Here is a 23,332-nt window from a genome sequence, read left to right on the forward strand (position 1 = left end):
ATATACCACCACACCAGTCCCATGGTCAGACCACCACCTCATTGAATTCGAACTCCCACTTGAAACTACCCTAGTCCCGCGCAAAGACCCTACCCCTCCCACCCTACGTCAACTCCCTAACTCAGTCAGCCCTTCAGCAATGGCCGCGGGCATTCGCACCCTAAACAAAACCTGCACCCAACATCCCCACTCCATTGACCAGGCAGCCTCCGCATGGCACTCCAACATCCAATCCCTCTATAATAGCCTCGCCCAGACAAAAACAACCCAAATAATCACCAACAAAGCACCTGCTCCCTGGTACACCAGTGACCTCCAATCCATAAAACGATCACTGAGGAAAGCAGAAAGGATCTGGATCAAACACCCGAACTCAGAAACCAAAGCCCAGTGGAATAACATATCCATCACCTACAAAGCTGCCATCCTAGAAGCGAAAAAGACCTACTACTCTCGCCTCCTTCAACTAGCCCCTTCTAGATCCAAACAACTGTTCACCCTCACGAACCAACTCTTCACCAGCGCCCAAAGAAAAAGTCACAACAACCAAACAGAACTTGATAGTGAGACTCTCTCGGACTTCTTCCAGTCCAAAGTACAAACCATCCGAGATAATCTTGACACCAACACCAAACCCACTCCTATTCAGCCCCAACTGATTCCAAATATCCTATCCTCCGTCGCTCTTTCCCAATTTCATATGGCCACTCATACCGAGGTCCTCGAAACCCTGAGAGAACTCAAACCCTCCAACACCATCCTTGATCCCTGCCCATCCAGCCTCCTGCTGTCTACAGAAGACGCCATGGCAGAATCCATCCTCCCCATCATTAACACCTCTCTAACCACTGGGACTGTTCCCCTCAGCTGGAAGTCAGCTATTATTAAGCCCACTCTCAAAAAACCCACCCTTGATCCTAACGAACCCGGCAACTATCGCCCAGTCTCCAACCTCCCATTTATCTCCAAACTCCTTGAACGAATTGTGCTCCACCGACTACACCCTTTCATTGAAGAACAAGCTGCTCTATCCCCTGCCCAGTCCAGCTTCCGAAAAGGCCACAGCACAGAGTCAGTACTCCTTGATATCATTGATGACAGCTGGGCAATACTCGACAAAGGCAGTGATGCCCTACTAGTCCTACTTGACCTAAGCGCTGCCTTTGACACAGTCAACCACCACCTCCTCACATCCAGACTCTATGACCTCGGAATCAAGGACACAGCCCTCCAATGGATCACCTCCTTCCTCCATCAAAGGACCCAAATTGTCCTACTAGGGACACACAAATCTCACCCCAAGCCTATCAAATATGGTTTTCCTCAAGGCGCCCTTCTATCCCCCCTCCTATTCAACCTCTACATCAGGCCTGTCATTGATATAGCACAGAAATATAGCATTAAAATCTACTCTTATGCAGATGACATCCAGCTGCTCCTCCCACTAGGCGAGAACCGGTCGTCCCAAATTGCTAACCTACAACAATGCCTATCTGACATGAAAGCTTGGATGTCAAACAACAAACTTCAACTTAACGCCTCTAAAACCGAACTCTTATGGATCAGGAAAAAAAGCACCAAATACACAAGTCTCACACTAGCATGGGACTCCACTCTACTAACGGCAACAGATCAGGTACGCAGCCTAGGAGTAACCTTAGACGGACACCTATCCCTATCTGCCCACATATCCCAAGTAATCTCCACCTCCTTCTACTACCTCCGCCAACTGAAAAGGATCAAACCCTACATCTCCACACCTGACCTCGCCCAACTCCTTTACGCATATGTCCTCTCCAGAATGGATTACTGTAACTCCCTATTTAATGGCCTAACCAAAAATAATCTCATACGCCTCCAACGGGTCCAAAATACAGCTATCCGCCTCCTACACAACCTCAACTACCATGATCCTGTCTCCCTGGCACTCCACGCTGAACACTGGCTCCCAATTAGCCAGCGCTGTGCTTTCAAGGCCCTAGCAATAGCCCACAAAAGAATTTATACCACCACCCCCTCCTACATAAAATCCAAGCTTCCCATCTACACACCCACTCGCACCCTCCGCTCAAAATCGGAAATACGCCTACGCATTCCCCCTGGAAGGTCCCTCCTCTCAGAAACTGCCCGCAAACGATCCTACAGCCACTTCATTCCACATCTCTGGAACCAACTCCCCCCTCAACTCAGGCAACAGAACTCATTATTGACATTCCGTAAAATGATAAAGACCCTCCTCTTCAACTAAAGGTCACCCTCAGTCCACACCCCCCTTAAACCCCCCTCTCTCTTCCCTCCCCTGTCTAACTTCTCCCTAAATTTCGGTACAGTCCTCTCTTAGTCTGTACTCGGATAAATTGTATCTAAACTCATATAACTTGTACTAAACTAAACTACTCATACCAAACTAAAAGACTGATACTAAACTAAACTACTTATACTTAAACTCTTCTCTTAATTTGCTGTATACTCCCTGTATTTAACTACTTCGCAGTCCTGTATGTCCAAACACTTAACCTATAGTACTTCTTATTTGTCTAATTACTCTCCATTGTGTATGTTTACCTGTAGACCGTTCTGAGCTACTGGGAGAACGGGATAAAAATCTAAATAAATAAATAAATCAGCTGAATAAAAATGTTGATCGCAGTTAATCACATTTTTAATTGCTGCCCAGATAGAGCTGGGTAGCAGCATGGCACTAACTAGAGAATGACATGGGGACAAATTTGTCCCTGCCCCATTCCTGTAAGCTCTGCCTTAACCTCACGAGCCTCGAACACTTATGATTTTAAAGTGTTTGAGGCTTGTGCACATGAGGAGGGAGCTTGCAGGAATGGGGCAGAGACAGGAAGAGAACTCGCGGGGACAGGACGGGACAACGAATTCCCGCAGGGACGGGGACAAATTTGTCCCCGTGTCATTTTCTAGCATTAACCAAACAGTGGCGATATTTAGCCCGTTATTGCTAACCCAGTAAAGTTAGGACATGTTTTGCTGGTTAGCTAACTGGGTAGCAGGCTGAATATTGGGGAGTGGTGGGAGCTTGTGGTTACCATTTTGAACTTGGAGCTGGGCATTGCTCCTGCCTCTCTTAAGTTGTAAATTTATGTGATATACCCCCTAATTAGCATACTGCCTAGTTTTCTATATTACAATGCCAAAACTGTCTAGGCCAGGGGTGGGCAATTCCAGTCCTCGAAAACTGGAGCCAGGTCAGGTTTTCAGGATCTCCACAATAAATATGCATGAGACAGATTTGCATCTCAAGGAGGCAGTGCATGCAAATCCATCTCATACATATTCATGGTGGAGATCCTGAAAACCTGACCTGGCTCCGGCTCTCGAGGACTGGAATTGCCTACCACTGGTGTAGGGTATTGTATTGTTAAGGTACACTTGGGGATACTATGAGGGTATCTCTTTGGGGGAGGGATTATGCAAAGGTCACAGTGGTGAGCATTAATGGTTTTAATTTGTGTACTAATTGCAAACTTTAATGGCGATTAATCCACAGAACTAATTTTGAATGCTTAAGTCCATGAGTCAAGGGCATGGGTCACTGCCTCGCGTTCTGACCCATTCAGCTGCCTGAAATCTAGCTGGATTGAGCCTCACGGTGCTTACCTCCGACTGCTGGCCAGCTCCCACCACGATCAGCTTCCCATCATCCAGCCCCACCAGGATGTGACTGTTCTCTTTAGTTACTGAAACAGAGTGAACCGGCACTTTCATGGGCAGCGGAGACACCGCTGGCTTCAGGCTGAAGTCACGCGAGGTAGACAAAGAGAGAGAGAGACAAAGAGAGAGAGAGAGAGACAAAGAGAGAGAGAGAGAGACAAAGAGAGAGAGAGAGAGACAAAGAGAGAGAGAGAGAGACAAAGAGAGAGAGAGAGAGAGAGAGAACAAAGTAAAGAAAAGGAGTTATTGATAACCGAGATGAGGAGACATGTCTTACAAAACAACTGTTACAGGAAGAACGATAGGAAAGAGTTTCTCAGGCTGATGCCTTCATAGACAAAAATGTGAAGGGCAAAGTCTGTAAGGCGCCCCTAAATTTAGAACATAAGAATTGCCGCTGCTGGGTCAGACCAGTGGTCCATCGTGCCCAGCACTCTGCTCATGCGGTGGCTCTCTGGTCAAAGACCAGCGCCCTAACTGAGTCTATCCTTACCTGTGTAAGTTCTGGTTCAGCAGGAACTTATCTAACCTTTTCCTGAATCCCTGGAGGGTGTTTTCCCCTGTAACAACCTCCGGAAGAGCGTTCTAGTTTTCTACCACTCTCAGGGTGAAGAAGAACTTCACGTTGTACAGAATCCATCCTCTTTTAACTTTAGAGAGTGCCCTCTCGTTCTCCCTGTCTTGGAGAGGGTGAACAACCTGTGCCTTATCTACTAAGTCTATTCCCTTCATTATCTTGAATATTTCGATCATGTCCCCTCTCACTCCTCTTTTCAAGGGAGAAGAGGCACAACACTTATACAATAATAGCACTTATATACATGTGTGATTGGCGTCAATAATTGGCAGGTATGTACATAAGCATTAGATGCTATTCTATAAAATGTGCATCAAGTCCCTTAGCATGCATGCATGTAATAATCATTTATACTGGACTGCTGTTGGTATCTAGTGGCGCTGGCACCCATCCTCCTCTCCATTACCGCGCGTACACGCCCCTTTCTTTCCTCCATACCTCTTTAAATGTTCCCGGCGCGAGCAGCGACCCCCAATCTGCTGCTCGCGCCAGTGTAGGCTCTTCCTTTGATGTCACTTCCTGGACCCGCGCCTATGGGGAAGGGGCACGCGCGCAACAGGAGAGGGAAGGAGCGGTTGGGGTAGGCGGAGGGGCGCCTCTCACCATCGCTACGCCACTGTCAATATCGCTTAAGAAGTTACAAACTATACAAAATACCACTATTAAGAGTTTTTGTTACTGCTGTTGGGTACGATCATATTTCTCCATTTTTAAAAAAATAGTATCATTGGCTTCCTGTGAAATATCGTCTTATGCGTAAGGCCTTAACACTAGCCTTTAAAGTGTTACAATCAAATCAACCTGATTATTTGGGGAAACTTATTAGCTCCATATAGGCCAACTCGTAACTTGCGCTCTTTATCTGCTCATCAATTAACTTTACCTTGGGTTCATTTAGTTCGACAGGCTTCGTATTCTGCTTTTTTTTTTTTTTTTTTTTTTGCATCTGTTCTTAGCCTAAGGAATTTCCTTCTGACTGAGATTCGTTCTGAACTTTCTTACCCAAAATTTAGGTCACTTGTGAAGACGTATCTTTTTGGTTTTGCTTTCCCTTTAAATTACTGAGGGTGGAGTCTTTTCTGAGGCAACTATTGGACTATTTTTCTTTCCTTTCTTGTTTTTAATGGCGTTCCTTTCTTTTTAATATTTATAAACCGTGCTGATGCTAAAACGAAATGCGGTAAAAAAAAAATCCAAAACTATCTTTTAACAAACAAACATGGGAGGTGTAAATATGGATGGAGCATGGGCAATTCACTTAGCGACAGACCCAATTTATGGAATAAGTTGCATGTATGGGAGATGTTAACACGGATGGTGCATGGGAATTTCACTTAATAACGGACCCAGCTTGTAGAATAAGCTGCACGCATGGCATGGCACACCCATTTATGCCTGCAATGAGCAGATATAAGTGGCCATGCCTTTATTTTGGTGTGCCAGTTCTGCCATATGTCTGTAACAGCTTTGATACCTAATTTATGGCATCTATTTCTAGAATTGCCACTATCGGCTCAGGGCCTTCATTTTAAATGTGGCTCCTCAATATCTCTCCCTATACTCCGTCCCAGGAACTCCATTTGTCGGGCACTTCTCTGTTGTCTGTCCCTCCCTTCTGCCTTGCTGCGCCTTATGCTTGGGAGAACTGTCTGACTCGGTACACTGGGCTCTGTCACTGGCGGTATTCAAATCCAGACTAAAAGCCCGCTTTTTTGAAGCTGCATTTAAGTCCTAACCCCACCAACTTGTAAAGCACCATATTTGTCCCTGACCCTCTCTCCCTCTTCATCCCTTTGTATTCTCCTACCTGTCCAGCGTGTCTGTCGCAATTAAATTGAAATGTAAAAACTGAGAGAGAAATCTATAGAAGGGTTAAAACATGTAACAACATTTCCAGGGAGAAGAGTGCATACATTTTCTGCAACTATTACGAAGAAGTTTCTGCCGCTTGCCTGGGTCCCAACACAAAAATACAGAACTCATGCGATGAGGCACAAGAAACTCCAACGGTGTCCGTCTTAGAAGAGTTAAGCAACAACAAGTTGTGATTTTAGAAAAACTGCAACTTGCATGTATAGATTTCACCATAAAATACAATTTATGAGGAGAATGCACCTATAATTCAAACAATTAATCTGTCAGCATTTACACTTCTCCCTCCATATTCGCTGTGATAGGAGATTAACAGAACCGCAAATACTGAAAAACTGCGAATAACTTTTTTATATGTTATTTGCTGTTTTCTATTAAAAACCATCATGAAGGAGAGGCAAAACACGGTGAACAAAGTGCTGGGAATCAGGGATTTTCTCTGTAAACGCTTGGAATCAGCGATTTCTCTATGCAAGCCGATGTAATTTGGGGGGGAGGAACCAGCAAACTAAAAACCGCGAATAATCAAAACCGCAAGTGTGGAGGGAGAAGTGTACACCTCCTTTGAGTTGTGTCAGCTCACTGCTCGTTTGGACTTGGGGGTTACTACTGGCTCCCACTGTAACCTGCAGTTTTACAAATTCCAGCACGACTCATCTAACACCCTTAGGGGTAAATTCAAGAAAACGTGCTGCGATAATATGCCCTAAGCACGAATTCTATAACATCAGTTCCACGTGGAACTGCCTTTATAGAATACTAGTGGAAATCCGCAGTTTCGCACTTAACAACGAAGCTGGTGTGGATGTTCACACCCTAATTGTGGGCCGTTAGGCACTTAAGGCCAGATGCAATAAAGGACTCCTATGTAAGGTGCTGTCAGGTGCCCTAATCGCGGACGCCAAGGGACACCTAACTTTGGGATCTGCACGCATCTTTTTTTTTTTTTTTTTTTAAATTGGCAAGGTAATTCACCAAGCCAGTTTTCAGCCAATCAAAACCCCCCCAACAAATTAGCAATTAAGTGCTCGACGCCTAGAGACATCTAAGCGGAAGCACCCTCAGATCCCTATCTGAAAAGTAGGCATAGTTAGGTGGCGGAGAATAGCCGTGGTTGACTTAGGTGTTGCTAGTCGTCTGATTTAGATGCCGGTAAATTAGGCCCAGTAAAACTGCCTACCTCTAGGACGCCTAGGCACCGCTAGGCAGGATTCTATAAGCGGTGCCTAGGCGGTTTATAACAATGCCGAGCTAGGCACACTTAGGCACTGTTTATAGAATCTGTCCCTTAACTGATAATATTCTATAACCCTAGTCTGCACATAACTCCTAGGCATGCGTTTTACCTAGGCTAGAGAAACCGGGCCACTTCTCCCTTGAAAAGAGGAGACTGAGAGGGGACATGATCGAAACATTCAAGATATTGACAGTAGAGAAAGAGAGGTTGTTCACCCTCTCCAAGGTGGAGAGAACGAGAGGGGCACTTCACTAAAGTTAAAAGGGAAAAGATTCTGTACAAATGTAAGGAAGTTCTTCTTCACCCAGAGAGTGGTGGAAAACTGGAACGCTCTTCCGGAGGCTGTTATAGGGGAAAACACCCTCCGGGGATTCAAGACAAAGTTAGACAAGTTCCTGCTGAATCAGAATGTACGCAGGTAAGGCTAGTCTCATTTAGAGCACTGGTCTTTGGCCGCCGCAAGAGCGGACTGCTGGGCACGATGGACCACTGGTCTGACCCAGCAGCGGCAACTCTTATGTTCTTATGTACCTGCCCGTGCCTCTCCCAGGTCCTTTGCAGTTGCGTACCATAGAAAATGTGCGCCCAGTTTATAGAATACTGACCTAAGGTAAGTTACACGCCCAACAGCCAACCAGAGCAAATTAGCACCCATTACCACCAATAATTGGCAGTTATTAGTTGTTAAAGCCAATTAGCATAAACAATTAACCCTCTCCCCTTTTACAAATCCACAAAAGCAGTTTTTTTAGTGCAGGCTGGCGCGCTGAATGCTCTGCGCTGTTCCCATTTTAACTGACCATTTTAAACCACAGAAACCAGGTAAATCAACCCAACGTTAAAAAATTAAGAGAAAGAAACCAAGTGGGGAGTGGGGCATCAACCTTGGAAATAACTTTTATTAATGTAGATTCAAATAAAAACTTTAGGGACCCGACACGGTCCTTGTTTCAGCCTCCAATAAGAGACCTGCTTCAGGGGTGATGAAGTCGGTCTGGAAAAATACATTACATGACTACAAGAATGAAAAAAATGCACAGATACGATAATATAGGAGCGCAAAAGAGACAACACAGATTCTTAAGATAGCGGAACGTGTTAGATGTAAATAATTTCCAGACCGACTTCATCACCCCTGAGGCAGGCCTCCGATTGGAGGCCGAAACACGGACTGTGTCGGGTCCCTAAAGACTAAGGACATTTTATCCTTGTAAGAATAGGTAGCAACATATATCGGTTTTCCTACTACTACATTTTATAATTTCTGTAGCACTGAAAGGCGTACTAGGTATACTGATGTTCCAGGAACCACTACAATATTCAGTGCTACCTTTTCCTAGTAGGGTCCTTGTTGTGAGCTTTGAAAGTTAGTGCTGTAAAGATAGATTTGCATTGGACCTGCATGACCTCTTTATGTAGTATGCCTGGTATAGAGAGGGCTTATGTTGCTGCTACTGAGATGACACCAGAATCAGACATTTTTTGTATAATATTTTAAGAGGAAATGAAAGTCTGTTGACACTTTAACAGCTCCCTACATCAATCTAAAATGTTCAATCCCACTGTATATAAGGCAATTCTTATTGGTGTCATCTTCCCTAGTACAACCTGCTCCACAGAAATAAGCTCTGTTGGCTAATGGAAAAATTTTACTTTGCCTCTCCCCTTGGAGAAATTTCTTCTTACGCCCATGGTAGGATAAAAGACTTTTTTTTATGATAGCATTGAGCTCAAGGATTCAACTTGATGATGGGGGGGGGGGGGGAAGAGTGTTACCTGTTGAGATCCCAGATGTGGAGAGTGCTCTGCAATGTACCCAAGACGACGAACTCCTGTGCAACACACAGGGCGGTGACTTCCTCATTCAGGAATGCAGAAGCCAAGTGTCTGCCATTCACAGAGTACAGATGTACAGCGAACTTATCCTGCAGACACAAAACGAGGAGGAACGGCAGGTGAGTAAATGTGAATCAAGTTCCATTAAAATTTGATTGAACGCTTATCAATAATTCTAAGCGATTTACAAATAAAATAAGGGATCCAATATCATGAATAAATAAAATCACAGGTACAAAATAGAACAAAAATAACTAACCAAAGGAGAGAGGGAGGCACTACAATTCATAATAGGATAGAAGACATGTAAGGGAAGTGACATCAGAGGAAGAGCCGATGCTGGTGCAAGCAGCAGGTTGGGGTTGCTGCTCGCACTCTGAACGTGAAAAAGGTGCGGTGGAAGGACAGGGGCGCAGGCATTTGCAGCCAGGAAGGAGCGGATTGGACTGGAGAAGAGGGCGCCTCTCACCCTTGTTACGCTGCTGCACCTTAACTAACCAGGTGGGTCAGCTTCGATCATAGCAATTCATGCGCTAAAAAGTTGGCACGCAAATGATCCACGTGGAGATTCATCATCATCACTGACTCTCACATCCGACTGATGACTGTGAGAGTCACTCTCACACACGCGCAGAGCCGGCAAGGGAAGTTGGTACAGCTGAGAGGCAGGGGAAAGCCTTCTGCGACTCAGCTGTTCGGGGCAGGAAACCTTTTTTTTTTTTTTTTCTAATGGGCACAGATACTCTCCATGTTACACATACACGATATCTGTCCCATAAAAAAAAAAAAAAAAAAGAAGCGCTCACTTCTCCTTTCAGATACATTGGGAGGGGGATTTGGGACAAGAGTTTACTACTAAAGAATGGGGAGTTATATGTGGGGAGGTATATAGGGCTTCCTCTTGTGCATTGGTTCAGGAGAATACTTTTTTTTTTTAATTTCTTTATTCAGTTTTGCATATTACAACAAGTGTATCAGAAAAATTCATATAATCTTACACACACTTGATTTTCTTCATGAACACTTTAAGTACAATATATCATACTTATATTCATATTTTATAATGATTTAAATATTATGTAATACATTTAATAAATATGACAAATGTAAATAAAATAGAAAACCCCCCAATCCCTCCTACCTATTTCAGAAAATCTAATCTAATACATCAAAATGTATTAATTAATTCATACATATTATGAGATAAATAAAATAATATCCCCCATCCCCACTTAACAAATATCTTATTATGGGAAAATGTTATTAATCATTACAAAAATTTGCTAATGGTCTCCAAATCTTCTGAAATTCAGGAGAATACTTATAAGATTCTGACCCGGTGGTACTATACACCAGAGTACTTGCACAGAATGTTTCCTGGGGTGTCTGATCAATGCTGGAGATGTGGGGTCTTTTTTACATATTCGGTGGGACTGTTTAGTACTACGTCCCTTTTGGATGGAAGTGGTTCATACCTTGAAATCATTGGAGGTCAAGTGTGTGGGGGGGGGGGGGGAACAACTCAGAGCTGTTTATTAGGATTGTACAATAAGGAACATCAATGGCAAACTAAGCTCCTTCGCCTAGGCTTGGCAGGTGCAAAATGTTTAATAGCAAATCATTGGAAAAGTACTGTAGCACCAACTCATGGCTTAGTTATTAATTCTTTATTCATTTTCAAAAATACATTAAGTGTTAAATATATTCATTCATATTAACAATAAATACATCACTTACAAACAATCATTGATATATTTCATAAATTCTTATCCCTTCCCTTTTCCCATCCCTCCCTCCCATATATTCCATTATAATATAAAACATATAATAATAAACTTCCCCCCCTCCCTATACCTTAAGTTGATAAATATAAGGGAAACAAATTCAAATTAATCTTTACAATACTTTGTCAATGGTTCCCACACATCCTGAAACTTCTTAAAATATCCCCGTTGTAATGCAATAAACCTTTCCATTTTATAGATATGGCATAAAGAATTCCACCAGAAGTTGTAATTTAATCTCCTCCAATCCTTCCAATTACCGTATTTGCCGGCGTATAAGACGACTTTTTAGTACCTTAAAATCCTCCCCAAAGTCGGGGGTCGTCTTATACGCCGGGTACAGTTTACATGCCCTTACTTGCGGGGCTGGATGTACTCAGTCGCGCGGCTCTTCTTCTCCCTACCTTCTCTGCTTGCAGCACAGAGCCGAACGGAAGTCTTCCCGACGTCAGCGCTGATGTCGGAGGGGAGGGAGGGCTTAAACAAAGCTTAAACAAAGCCCTCCCTCCCTCCGACGTCAGCGCTGACGTCGGGAAGACTTCCGTTCGGCTCTGTGCTGCAGGCATGGCAGGTAAGGAGAAGGAGAGTAGCCTCGCGGTTCGAGGGGCGGCCGCCCCGCCCCGGTTGCAGCACAGCCAGCCAGGTTCCCTTACTTTTGTGGCACTTCCCCAACTGACTGATAACAGCCCGGGTCCGACAATCCTCCCTGCCCTGTAGCCGCGAATCTAAATACCTTCTTACAGCAGCTGTAAGAAGGTAATTTAGATTCGCGGTTAAGGGCAGGGAGGTTTGTCGGACCGGGGCTGTTGTCGGTCGGTCGGGGAAGTGCCACAAAAGTAAGGGAACCTGGCCGGCTGTGCTGCACCCGGGGCGGTAGAGAAGGTGTGCGGAAGAAGGGGTCGTCTTATACGGCGAGTATAACACAAAACTCTATTTTTTAACTGAAAGTTGGGGGGTCGTCTTATACGCCCAGTCGTCCTATACGCCGGCAAATACGGTATATGTAATTCGCTGAATGGCAACACCAGTCATTATAAGTAGTAATTTATTGTTATTCGCAGAAATCTGACTTTTTGCTCTCATTTCCATACCAAATATCACAGTATCATAGGATAATGCCACTGGGTTATCTAATAAATTATTAATTTGGTCCCAAATTGATTTCCAAAAATTCATAATACATGGGCAATGAAACAATAAATGATCTAAAGTTCCTGCTTCTAGATGACAATGCCAACATCTATTAGACAAAGCACTATCTAATTTTTGCAACCTAACAGGGGTCCACAACGCTCTATGCAACAGAAAAAACCAAGTTTGTCTCATAGATGCTGACAACATACATTTCATCCTCCAAGACCAAATTTGTGGCCATTGAGATGCAGTAATTTCATGCTTAATCTCAATGCTCCAAATATCTTTTAAACCAGTTTTTAATTTCTTTTTATTAAATCCACATAACATTTTGTTCCACTGGGCGGCCTGGTGACCCAAGAAGTCTGTCTGAAAACACAGAAACTCCATACTATAATGATTATTAAGGTTTTTCCAATCAGGGAACCCCGCCTGAATGGCATGCTTCAGTTGCAACCATCTAAAATTATCTGAGTTTTTAAGATCAAATTTATGTTGCAATTGTGAAAATTCAAGCATAGTACCATTAGAAATAACATCATCCAATATTCGTATTCCTGCTACCATCCAATGCTTCCAGACTAGCCTTTCTCCGCCAATTTGGATCTTGGAGTTTACCCATATAGACTGTTTTGTAGATTTAAAAATTGGAATAGATGTTAAAGTACTTATATATCGCAATGTTTTCCATGTATCTACTAGTATTCTATTATCTTTACTGTAGCTAGGCATTTTGATACTGAGTACATGGCACAGACGCAATGGAGACATGAGTTGCCATTCTAACCATAACCAGTCAGGGAGTTTTTCCATGAGTTCTGGGAGGACCCAATACATACCTTGGCGTAAAATATAGGCTTGGTGGTACCTATAAAAATTTGGAAAATGTACCCCCCCATCTGAAATTGACCTTTGTAAAGATACCAAAGCCACTCTAGGAGTTTTACCCAGCCAAATAAATTTTAAAAGAATGCTATTTAATTTTTTATAAAAGGACCATTGAAAATATAATGGTAACATACCCATCTGATAACAAACCACAGGTAAAATCATCATTTTAATAGTTTGGACTCTCCCGGATTCCATTGCTCACACATCTCCGTAACCTTCTGTATTAACGATTTTTCATTTACTTTCAATGTTTCATCTAATGTATTTGTAATCCAAATGCCTAAATACTTTATTCCATCCTCTTTCCAAAGAAAGGGAAAAGAATCAAACAAACCTTTTGTACAGTGAACATTGAGTGGAAGAATTTCTGACTTATTCCAATTTATCTTATATCCTGAAAATTTTCCAAAATTCTCAATTATTTCAAGTAGACAAGGAATGGTTTTCTCAGGATTTCTCAAATAGAGCAATATATCATCCGCATAAGCTGAAAACTTATATTCCCGATCTTTATGAGGAATACCCTGTATCTCCTCTGTTTGCTGAATGGCTAATAACAAGGGTTCCAATACAATATCAAAAAGCAAAGGAGATAAGGGACAACCTTGTCTAACCCCCCTTTGTAATCTAAAACCTTCTGAAAAATTATTATTAATATATAATTTAGCAATAGGGGAGCTATACAATGCTTGAACCATTTGTATAAATCTTGAGCCAATACCAAACCATTCCATCGCTTGATACATAAAGGTCCATTCAACACGATCAAAAGCTTTTTCTGCATCAAGTGATACAGAAAAAACTGGATCTTTTAAGGCTTTGGATAAATTCAACATATGCAATGCAAGCCTAGTATTATTAGAAGAATGTCTTTGAGCAACGAATCCTGTTTGATGCATACCAATAATAAAAGGGAGAGCTTTAGCCAAACGTATAGCCAAAATCTTAGCTAAAATTTTTCCATCAAAATTAATTAAAGAAATAGGCCTGTAATTTGAAACCAAAGTGGGATCTTTATTTGGCTTTGGCATAACTATAGTTAATGATTCAGCCATGGTACCCGCAATACAACCATTAGTAAGTTGAGTCCGATATAAATTTAATAAATATGGTAACAGGGTAATTTGAAATGATTTATAAAACTCTACAGTATAACCATCTCCACCTGGAGCGGATCCAACTCTAAGGGACTTCAATGCTGCTTGCAATTCATTTATTAATATTGGCTTTTCTAAACTTTCTTTTATATGCTCAGGAATTTTCGGTCCCTTAATTAACTTTAAAAATTTCAAACCATCCCTTTCTCTATCTAGAAAAGGCTCAGAAGAATATAGGTTTTTGTAAAAATTTAAAAATTGTTTTAAAATCATTCCAATTTGGGAATAAGTATTCCCCTTTTCATCTTTAATCATCACTATTTGTGTTTTCCGTTTTTTTGCTTTTAGATAATTTGCCAATAATCTTCCCGCTTTATTTGAATTTCCATAATACAATGCCTGTTGAGAAAATAAATCTTTTCTAATCAACTTAGAAGAAATCTCATTATATTTCCCTTTCGCTTTCATGAGGTCTTGTAATGTAGAATATTCCCATTTCTCAATTAATTTTGATTCTAATATCTTTATATCTTGTTCCAAGCTATAAAATTGTTTTTTAATTTGTTTTTTAATATATGCCGAAAAAGAAATAATTTGATCTCTCATGGTTGCCTTAAAAGAATCCCATAATGCTTCTATAGAGATATCCTTCGTATTATTAATTTGAAAATAATCATTCATTTTCACTTGCATTTCTTCAATAAAATTTGGTTCCACCAGCAATGTATTATCAAATCTCCATATAGGTCTACTATCCTCCTTATCAATTACAGTGGTGCCTCGCATAACGGACGCCTCGCACAGCGAACGCTGCGCACAACGAACTTTATGTCTTGATCCGTACAACGAACTTCGTTTCACACAACGAAGTCGCCCGAGCTGCATCCTTCCGCGCAGGCACTGCGCTTAACTGCCCTCTCTCCGCCTGGTTCCCTCTTGCCCCCCCCGACTCCCCGACACGATCGGGGCAAGAGGGAGCTCAAGCCCTCTTGCCCCCCCGACTCCCCGACACGATCGGGGCAAAAGGGAGCTCAAGCCCTCTTGCCCCCCCGACTCCCCGACACGATCGGGGCAAAAGGGAGCCCAAGCCCTCTTGCCCCGCCGATTCCCCAACTCCCCGACAATATCGGGCCAGGAGGGAGCCCAAGTCCTCCTGGCCACGGCGACCCCCTAACCCCACCCTGCACTACATTACGGGCAGGAGGGATCCCAGGCCCTCCTGCCCTCGACGCAAACCCCCCCTCCCCCCAACGACCGCCCCCCCCAAGAACCTCCGACCGCCCCCCCAGCCGACCCGCGACCCCCCTGGCCGACCCCCACGACACCCCCAACCCCCTTCCCCGTACCTTTCTGTAGTTGGCCGGACAGACGGGAGCCAAACCCGCCTGTCCGGCAGGCAGCCATCGACGGAATGAGGCCGGATTGGCCCATCCGTCCCAAAGCTCCGCCTACTGGTGGGGCCTAAGGCGCCTGGGCCAATCAGAATAGGCCCGGGAGCCTTAGGTCCCTCCTGGGGGCGGGGCCTGAGGCACATGGGCCCAACCCGACCATGTGCCTCAGGCCCTGCCCCCAGGAGAGACCTAAGGCTCCCGGGCCTATTCTGATTGGCCCAGGCGCCTTAGGCCCCACCAGTAGGCGGAGCTTTGGGACGGATGGGCCAATCCGGCCTCATTCCGTCGATGGCTGCCTGCCGGACAGGCGGGTTTGGCTCCCGTCTGTCCGGCCAACTACAGAAAGGTACGGGGAAGGGGGTTGGGGGTGTCGTGGGGGTCGGCCAGGGGGGTCGCGGGTCGGCTGGGGGGGCGGTCGGAGGTTCTTGGGGGGGGCGGTCGTTGGGGGGAGGGGGGGTTTGCGTCGAGGGCAGGAGGGCCTGGGATCCCTCCTGCCCGTAATATAGTGCAGGGTGGGGTTAGGGGGTCGCCGTGGCCAGGAGGACTTGGGCTCCCTCCTGGCCCGATATTGTCGGGGAGTTGGGGAATCGGCGGGGCAAGAGGGCTTGGGCTCCCTTTTGCCCCGATCGTGTCGGGGGGGCAAGAGGGCTTGAGCTCCCTTTTGCCCCGATCGTGTCGGGGAGTCGGGGGGGCAAGAGGGCTTGAGCTCCCTCTTGCCCCGATCGTGTCGGGGAGTCGGTGGGGCAAGAGGGCTTGAGCTCCCTCTTGCCCCGATCGTGTCGGGGAGTCGGGGGGGGCAAGAGGGCTTGAGCTCCCTCTTGCCCCGATCGTGTCGGGGGGTCGGGGGGGGCAAGAGGGCTTGAGCTCCCTCTTGCCCCGATCGTGTCGGGGAGTCGGGGGGGGCAAGAGGGCTTGAGCTCCCTCTTGCCCCGATCGTGTCGGGGAGTCGGGGGGGGGCAAGAGGGCTTGAGCTCCCTCTTGCCCCGATCGTGTCGGGGAGTCGGGGGGGCAAGAGGGCTTGAGCTCCCTCTTGCCCTGATCGTGTCGGGGGTGCCAGGGACCACACGGAGTCACCCACCGTACCACCCGATTCGGGTAAGCGCAGGTATCGGTGGGTGGCTTATTTGCGGGGGGGTGCCTTATTTTACATTTTTTTCTAAAAAGGGGGGGCTGTCTTATTTGATGGCCCTGCCTTATCATCGGGGAAACACGGTAGAAAAAAAAAATAATGAACAGTTAAGTCCCAGTTTTTGCCGCTGAGACTCTGCCCTCTCACTGTAAAATTAGACTCTACTTAGTCTGTCTTTAAATTTAAAAAATGTGTGTTGTTTTAAAAAACAATTATGTTTTTAGATGTATCTAAATAAAAATAATAACCAAAAATTTATCTTTTTTTATGTCATCTTAGCATATTTTATGCTACAGAACGAATTATTTTTTTTAACATGTATTGTTATGGGAAAACGCGTTTCACACAACGAACGTTTCACATAACAAACTTGCTCCTGGAACGGATTAAGTTCGTTGTGTGAGGCACCACTGTATCTTAATTTTAATCCACACCCCACCATGATCAGATAATATAATTGGATCTATGGAGGCTTGTGTTACTTGTTGAACTAATGAATTTGAAACCAATATATAATCAATTCTCAAAAAAGATTTATGAACATGGGAACAAAACGTAAATTCCTGATCATTAAAATGAAATATTTGCCATATATCTTTCAAATCACAATTTAGTACCAAATTATCCAATCCTAATAATTTCATACTTCTGCTAGGTTTTTTGTCCATAAAAGGATCTATGACAGCATTAAAATCCCCAGCCACAACCAGTGTTCCCTCTAAGCGGGCGGGTGTTGTGAGCAAACTTTTTTCACCGTGAGCCAAAAATATCGGGCGCCAGCAAGTTATGAGCCAACTCGCCCGATTCTCCTCTCGCCGCCCTGCCATCTGCCGTACGCCTCTTCCGATCGTGCGCTGTGACGAGAAACGTGTGCGCTGCGATGTAATATTTTGTGCGCCAGCGCACGCCAGCGCAGCTTAGCGGGAACACTGGTTCAAATGGTTTTATTTATTTCCCCAAATTTATTTTTGTTATACGCATTGAAAATATTTGATATTGCGTTTAAATCAAAATCTCAATAAACTTGAAACGAGTGCCCGTGAGATTGTGGGAGGGTTAAATACTCAAAACTTAGAAGTTTTTGCTACGCCAGCTTTCTGGTATCTTTACATACAGTGGCGTACCTAGCATATGTAACATCCGGGGCCCATCATTTTTTGGCACCCCCCCCCCATCTGTAAGAAAAACATGATTTTTAGTAACAAACCACACGTCACACATGAGTACCTAGGAAAAGGCAGCATCTTACATATTGCAGTGAGCAGTACATCAATACACCCATTGTAAAACTAAACAAGCCAGACCAGCACAGATCAATCCTACACCGTCAATCCTAACAGAAAACCATGTCTTTCGAACACACAGAACACAGAAAACACCTTCGCCTAGTAAGGAATATGTAATCACAAACTAACCCCTCCCTCTTTTACAAAACTGTAGTGTGGATTTTAGCTACGGAGGTAACAGCTCTGATGCTCATAAAATTCTGAGCATCAGAGCTGCTACCACCAAGGCTGGTGCTAAAAACGCTTCACAGTTTTGTAAAAGGGGGGATAAAATAAAAATACATAGACAAAGGTTAAATTGAACCAGCAAGAAGCTGGACTCTGCATACAATGCTTCACAGAAACAGTGACACATGTCTCCTAAAGCAATAAATAAATAAATAGAAATTTTTTTCTACCTTTGTCTTCTGTGGTTTCTCCTTTCCTCATCTTCTTGTAACTCTCTTCCTTCCATCCACTGTCTGCCGTCTCTCTTCCCCTATATGGCATCTTCTCTCCTTCTATGCCCCTTCCAGAAACTGTATGCCTCCCCCTTCCATCTCTCCTTTCACCCCATTGGTCTGGCATCTCTCTCCTCGCCTTCCCTCTCCCACACCTCTCCTCATAGTCTGGTATCTCCCCTTCCCTGATTCTCTGGCATCTCTCTCCTTTCCTTTTCTTCCATCTTTCGCTCCCCCTCCATGCTCTCACATCTCCCCCTTCCTTTTCCCTTAGACTGGCATACCTTCCTCCTACGCTCCAAGCCCTGGCATCTCCTTTAATTCCCTCCCTCATCTTCCTTCTCCCTCCAGCTGGGTACCGCAACACTCTTCCCTGCAGCTCTGCACTTCCCCACAATTGCCATGCTTCGGTTCCTCTTCTTCCTTCCTTCCTCCCCCCCCCCCGCGGGACCCTGCGGCACCATCAACTCTTACTCCCTCTAATGTCGGCCCTGCAGCTCCAGACTTCCTCGCACCTTCTCCCCTCCCCTTTGGATCGCTATTATTTTAAATGTTATAGCCGCGGAGCTGTATCCATCAGTGGAGATGTCTAACCTCGGCCTGCCCCGGAACTCTTACTGCAGCAGCCGCCCGTCTAGGCAGGAACAGGAAGTCACTGTTGCAGTAAGAGTTCCGGGGCAGGCCGAGGTTAGACATCTCCACTGATGGATACAGCTCCGCGGCTATAACATTTAAAATAATAGCGATCCAAAGGGGGAGGGGAGAAGGTGCGAGGAAGTCTGGAGCTGCAGGGCCGACATTAGAGGGAGTAAGAGTTGATGGTGCCGCAGGGTCCCGCGGGGGGGGGGGGGGGGAGGAAGGAAGGAAGAAGAGGAACCGAAGCATGGCAATTGTGGGGAAGTGCAATCCCCCCAATGCGTCCCCTTACCTTACCGACGCGTGTGTGCGCTGTGAAGAGAAACTTTGCGCTGCGATGTAATATTTTGTGCGCGAGCGCAGGCCAACGCAGCTTAGCGGGAACACTGGCCACAACTAAATTTGAAGCAGCCAGTGGTAACAATATTTTTTGTAGAGATTTAAAAAATTCAATTTGGTTCATATTAGGTGCGTATATATTGAACAACGCCATTGTAGTATTTCCCAGATTCATGTCTACATGTAACCACCTTCCCATGGAATCAGCTGAAATAAATTTGAAAGTAGCATTACATCTTTTATTTACCAATATTGCAACTCCTGCTTTCTTCCTTATAGCTGGGGCATAAAAACAATGTTTTATCCAATTATCTTTTAACTTTAGAGACTCTAGAGCTGACAAATGAGTCTCTTGGATATAACAAATATCTATATTTTGTTGCTTCAAAAACAAGTGTTTTTTTCCTTTTTATTGGTTGGTTTCTTTAAACCATTAACATTAAGCGAAAGTATTTTAAGCTCCATTAATATAATTATTACTATCAAATATAAACTTTAACATCTTCTGCAAAGCATAATTTTCCTGTAGACATTTCATTTCCCTTAAAATACTATAAGATACATCCCTCTCCTCCTTTGATTCCTTAAAGATTATAATGATAGAAACCCACAATACCCTCCCTACTCCCTCCCTTATCCCTCCCTTTCTCGTAATGCGATAACTTGAAGACAAATGATCAAACTAGCCCTTTCCCCCCCAAGCAACTCACTTCACTTTTTCCTCTATATTATAAAATTAAACCTTCCAAATACTTAAATTCCTATTTTCCCCTTTATAAATGTCTCAATTCTATTATATAAATCTTTATAAAAAAAAAATAACCCCCCCCCCCACAGAATTATAGAAATTATTATTTATACTTATAAGTATTTAAAATCCCAAAGCCCAAAAGAATTAAAAAATTCTTTAAAATTCCCCTTAAATGAAATGAAATTAAATCTAAAGCTATAAGTGGAATACAACAATCAAATATATTAATTTGAATTAAGATAATATTTCACTTTACTCATTTATATATTATTTAATTTAAAATTTTCCAAATTAGACATTTCCACCTATCTAAACAACCATTTCATTGAGAATTTTCCTCTTTCAGCAAATTTATCCTTAAAAACTTATTTTCAAGAAGAAATTTTTGATATAATTTCTTCCTGTATTGTAAGTACATTACACAAACAAAAATATCCATAAAGCAACTACCTACTCCAAACATAACTACTGAAATTATCAATCATCACCATTTAAACAACCACTCATTCCAGCAGATGCACACAAAACATTCAATGCAATCCAACTCTGCAAGCCTTTTCATCCCATCAATCGTCTTTTTCTATGTTTCTAATCTTACTAAGCTTCCTCCATTAAATTCCCCATCTCTATTAATGGCCTTCAGCACTCAAGTCCATTCATTACTGAATAAGAATCATAATTTAGCCCCCACTTCCTGCTACATCACCTAAACACCAGAAACACAGTAATTGTGACCATACATCTATAGACTTATAATGTACCTCTAATTACTGTTACATTTCTAGAGTTAACTGCACATTAAGGAGCTGTGAGATCAGAGTTATGTTCAGACTGAACAAGATCAAAATCAGATTCCAAATCATGGCTTAACCGTTTGTTGTTCTTGGGGAAGATGGAATTAGCGGTAGCTAAATGTCGCTTTACCTATCCCATAGTTCTACTTGGCACAAATTGGGGGATATATTGCATGCTCTTTAAGAAGTTTCTCTAATCTTTTCATTCTGTTGATCTATTGGGGGGATGGGGGAGGGGAGGGGGGTATAGGTTGACATGTGCTTCTGGGAACTGTTTCTGTGGAGTGGGGGGGTGGGACAGGGGGAACTGTGGTTGTATGATATATTATTGGTATATCTTAATACTATGTGCCTGATGTATATCGTGCATTTGATGTGCATTTTTGGTGATGGTGTGATTGTATATTTTTTCTTAAAAAATTTATAATAATTTAAATATTAAAAAAAAGCACCCTCCTCGATGAACCGGAACTGACATCGCGAACTGACCCCCTCCCCAAAAATGGCAGGAGGTATGCCCATTTCCTCTTGCCATGCCAACCCCACCCTGCGACAATCAGGGCCTTGGGCCCCTCCCCATGCATCACATGATGCACCGAGGAGTGAAGACCCTCCATTTAGGATTGGCGGGCCTTGAAGGAAAAGGGACAGTGCCTTCCCTCCTCCTTCCAACAGACAAAGGTACGGGGGGGGATGGGGTTCGGGGGGGGGGTGCTGGCACCTCTCCACCCCCCCCTACGCCATGCTTGTGCTCTCCCTTCACCGCCCCCCCTCTATAAAATCTTCACCAGCGCAAGCAACAACTCTAGCCTGCTGCTCGTGCAGGCCTGGCTCCCTTTGAAATCACTTCTGGGTCACGAGGCCAAGAAGTGATGTCAGTGGGAATGCCAGCGTGAGCAGCAGGCCAGAAAAGCTGCTTGCGCTGGTGAATATTTAAAGAGGTACGGGGGTGGGAAGGGAGGGTGCAAGTGTGGCGGGGGCAGAGAGGACGGTGTGGGGGAGTTGGCACAGAAGGAGCAGTGGGGTGCCTTGAACTATTATGGCTTTGGCGGTATATAAGAATAAAATTATTATTATTATTATCTTTTTCAATTGGACCCCTGAGGAAGGTGTTTTACCAAAACATAGCCCATGCTGTGGACAGTGTTTTCAGTTTCTCTTTGAAGAAATAAAACAAAGTTTTTGAACCTTGTTAGTTTCCACAACTTTTGCTTTGTTTGGATTGCCATTTTTCTCTGTGGAAACTTGGGTCATTTTCTTTGTCTGTTGTTCAGACAGTTGCATGCCACAGGGGCTGGTTCTAGGTCCCTATTTTACATAGGAGCAAAGGTGCCTATGTTGCCTTTATAAAATAAGAGTCAAAACAGTAACAGAACCACCACCCTATTCTCTCAGGGTTGTGGTCCCATCCAGAAGGAAGAACTCTGTCTTGACGGAGCATGGAGATCTTACATTGTACTTCTACATGGACATGACAAAATTGGTTCGATAACCCCTGAAGAGCATAAAAATAGCCCTACTGGCTCAGTCCAATGGTCCATCAAGCCCAGTAGCCCAGCCTCACAGTGACCAATCCTGGTCACCAGTACCTGGTAAAAACCCACAGAGTAGCAACATTCCAAAATATGATGTAATAAATCTAATTTCTGGATACTGAACCCAGGAGAGAAGTCATCTTTGTGATCCTACTCAGAGTTTTTGCCTTTATAAAATAGGCACCTTCTTTGACTTCACAATTACATGTCCTGTTATAAAATCAAACCCTGAGTGTCTTCACATATTCCCCAAGTATAAAGGATGCACCTATATGGAGATACCTCATGCCTCTTCTATATTGCTCAAAATCTACAGAGTAGCTGCATGCTAGGAGTGACAAGAAATTATTTGACATAAATTTGAGACTTACAATAAATAAATTTGAGACTCCTTCCTCCGCCCGACGCCGTGCAAGCAGGAGGACTCTGCTCTCCCTTAGAGCCCCTGCCGCTCCAGCAACCGCGGATCACCGAACGCAGACCGACTTCTGAGTCGGACTTTTTCTTCAGCCCTTGAGGGCCACCGAAAGCCTCCCCCACCCAGCGACTTCCCAGGCAGAGGAAGGAGGAAGTTTCTGCCATCTTGTCCCTCCTTCCTCTGCCTGACGCCGTGCAAGCAGGAGGACTCTGCTCTCCCTTAGAGCCCCTGCTGCTCCAGCAACCGCGGATCACCGAACGCAGACCGACTTCTGAGTCGGACTTTTTCTTCAGCCCTTGAGGGCCACCGAAAGCCTCCCCCACCCAGCGACTTCCCAGGCAGAGGAAGGAGGAAGTTTCTGCCATCTTGTCCCTCCTTCCTCCGCCCGACGCCGTGCAAGCAGGAGGACTCTGCTCTCCCTTAGAGCCCCTGCCGCTCCAGCAACCGCGGATCACCGAACGCAGACCGACTTCTGAGTCGGACTTTTTCTTCAGCCCTTGAGGG

The 23,332-nt window shown here is 44.3% G+C and overlaps 1 protein-coding gene across 3 annotated transcripts in view; it reads right to left on the reverse strand.

The window, feature by feature from the left end:
• Positions 1-23,332, reverse strand: part of NBEAL2 (neurobeachin like 2) — a 408,006-nt gene that overhangs the window by 15,818 nt on the left and 368,856 nt on the right. For all 3 annotated transcript variants that reach the window (XM_033931896.1, XM_033931894.1, XM_033931895.1), the window contains 2 exons: positions 9,144-9,292; positions 3,628-3,763 (listed from right to left, as the gene is read on the reverse strand). In XM_033931896.1, the coding sequence (XP_033787787.1) occupies positions 3,628-3,763; positions 9,144-9,292 (285 nt within the window). The remainder of the gene's footprint in view (positions 1-3,627; positions 3,764-9,143; positions 9,293-23,332) is intronic.

This window comes from Geotrypetes seraphini, chromosome 2 (genome assembly GCF_902459505.1).
Source record: "Geotrypetes seraphini chromosome 2, aGeoSer1.1, whole genome shotgun sequence".
Classification (NCBI taxonomy): Eukaryota; Metazoa; Chordata; class Amphibia; order Gymnophiona; family Dermophiidae; genus Geotrypetes; species Geotrypetes seraphini.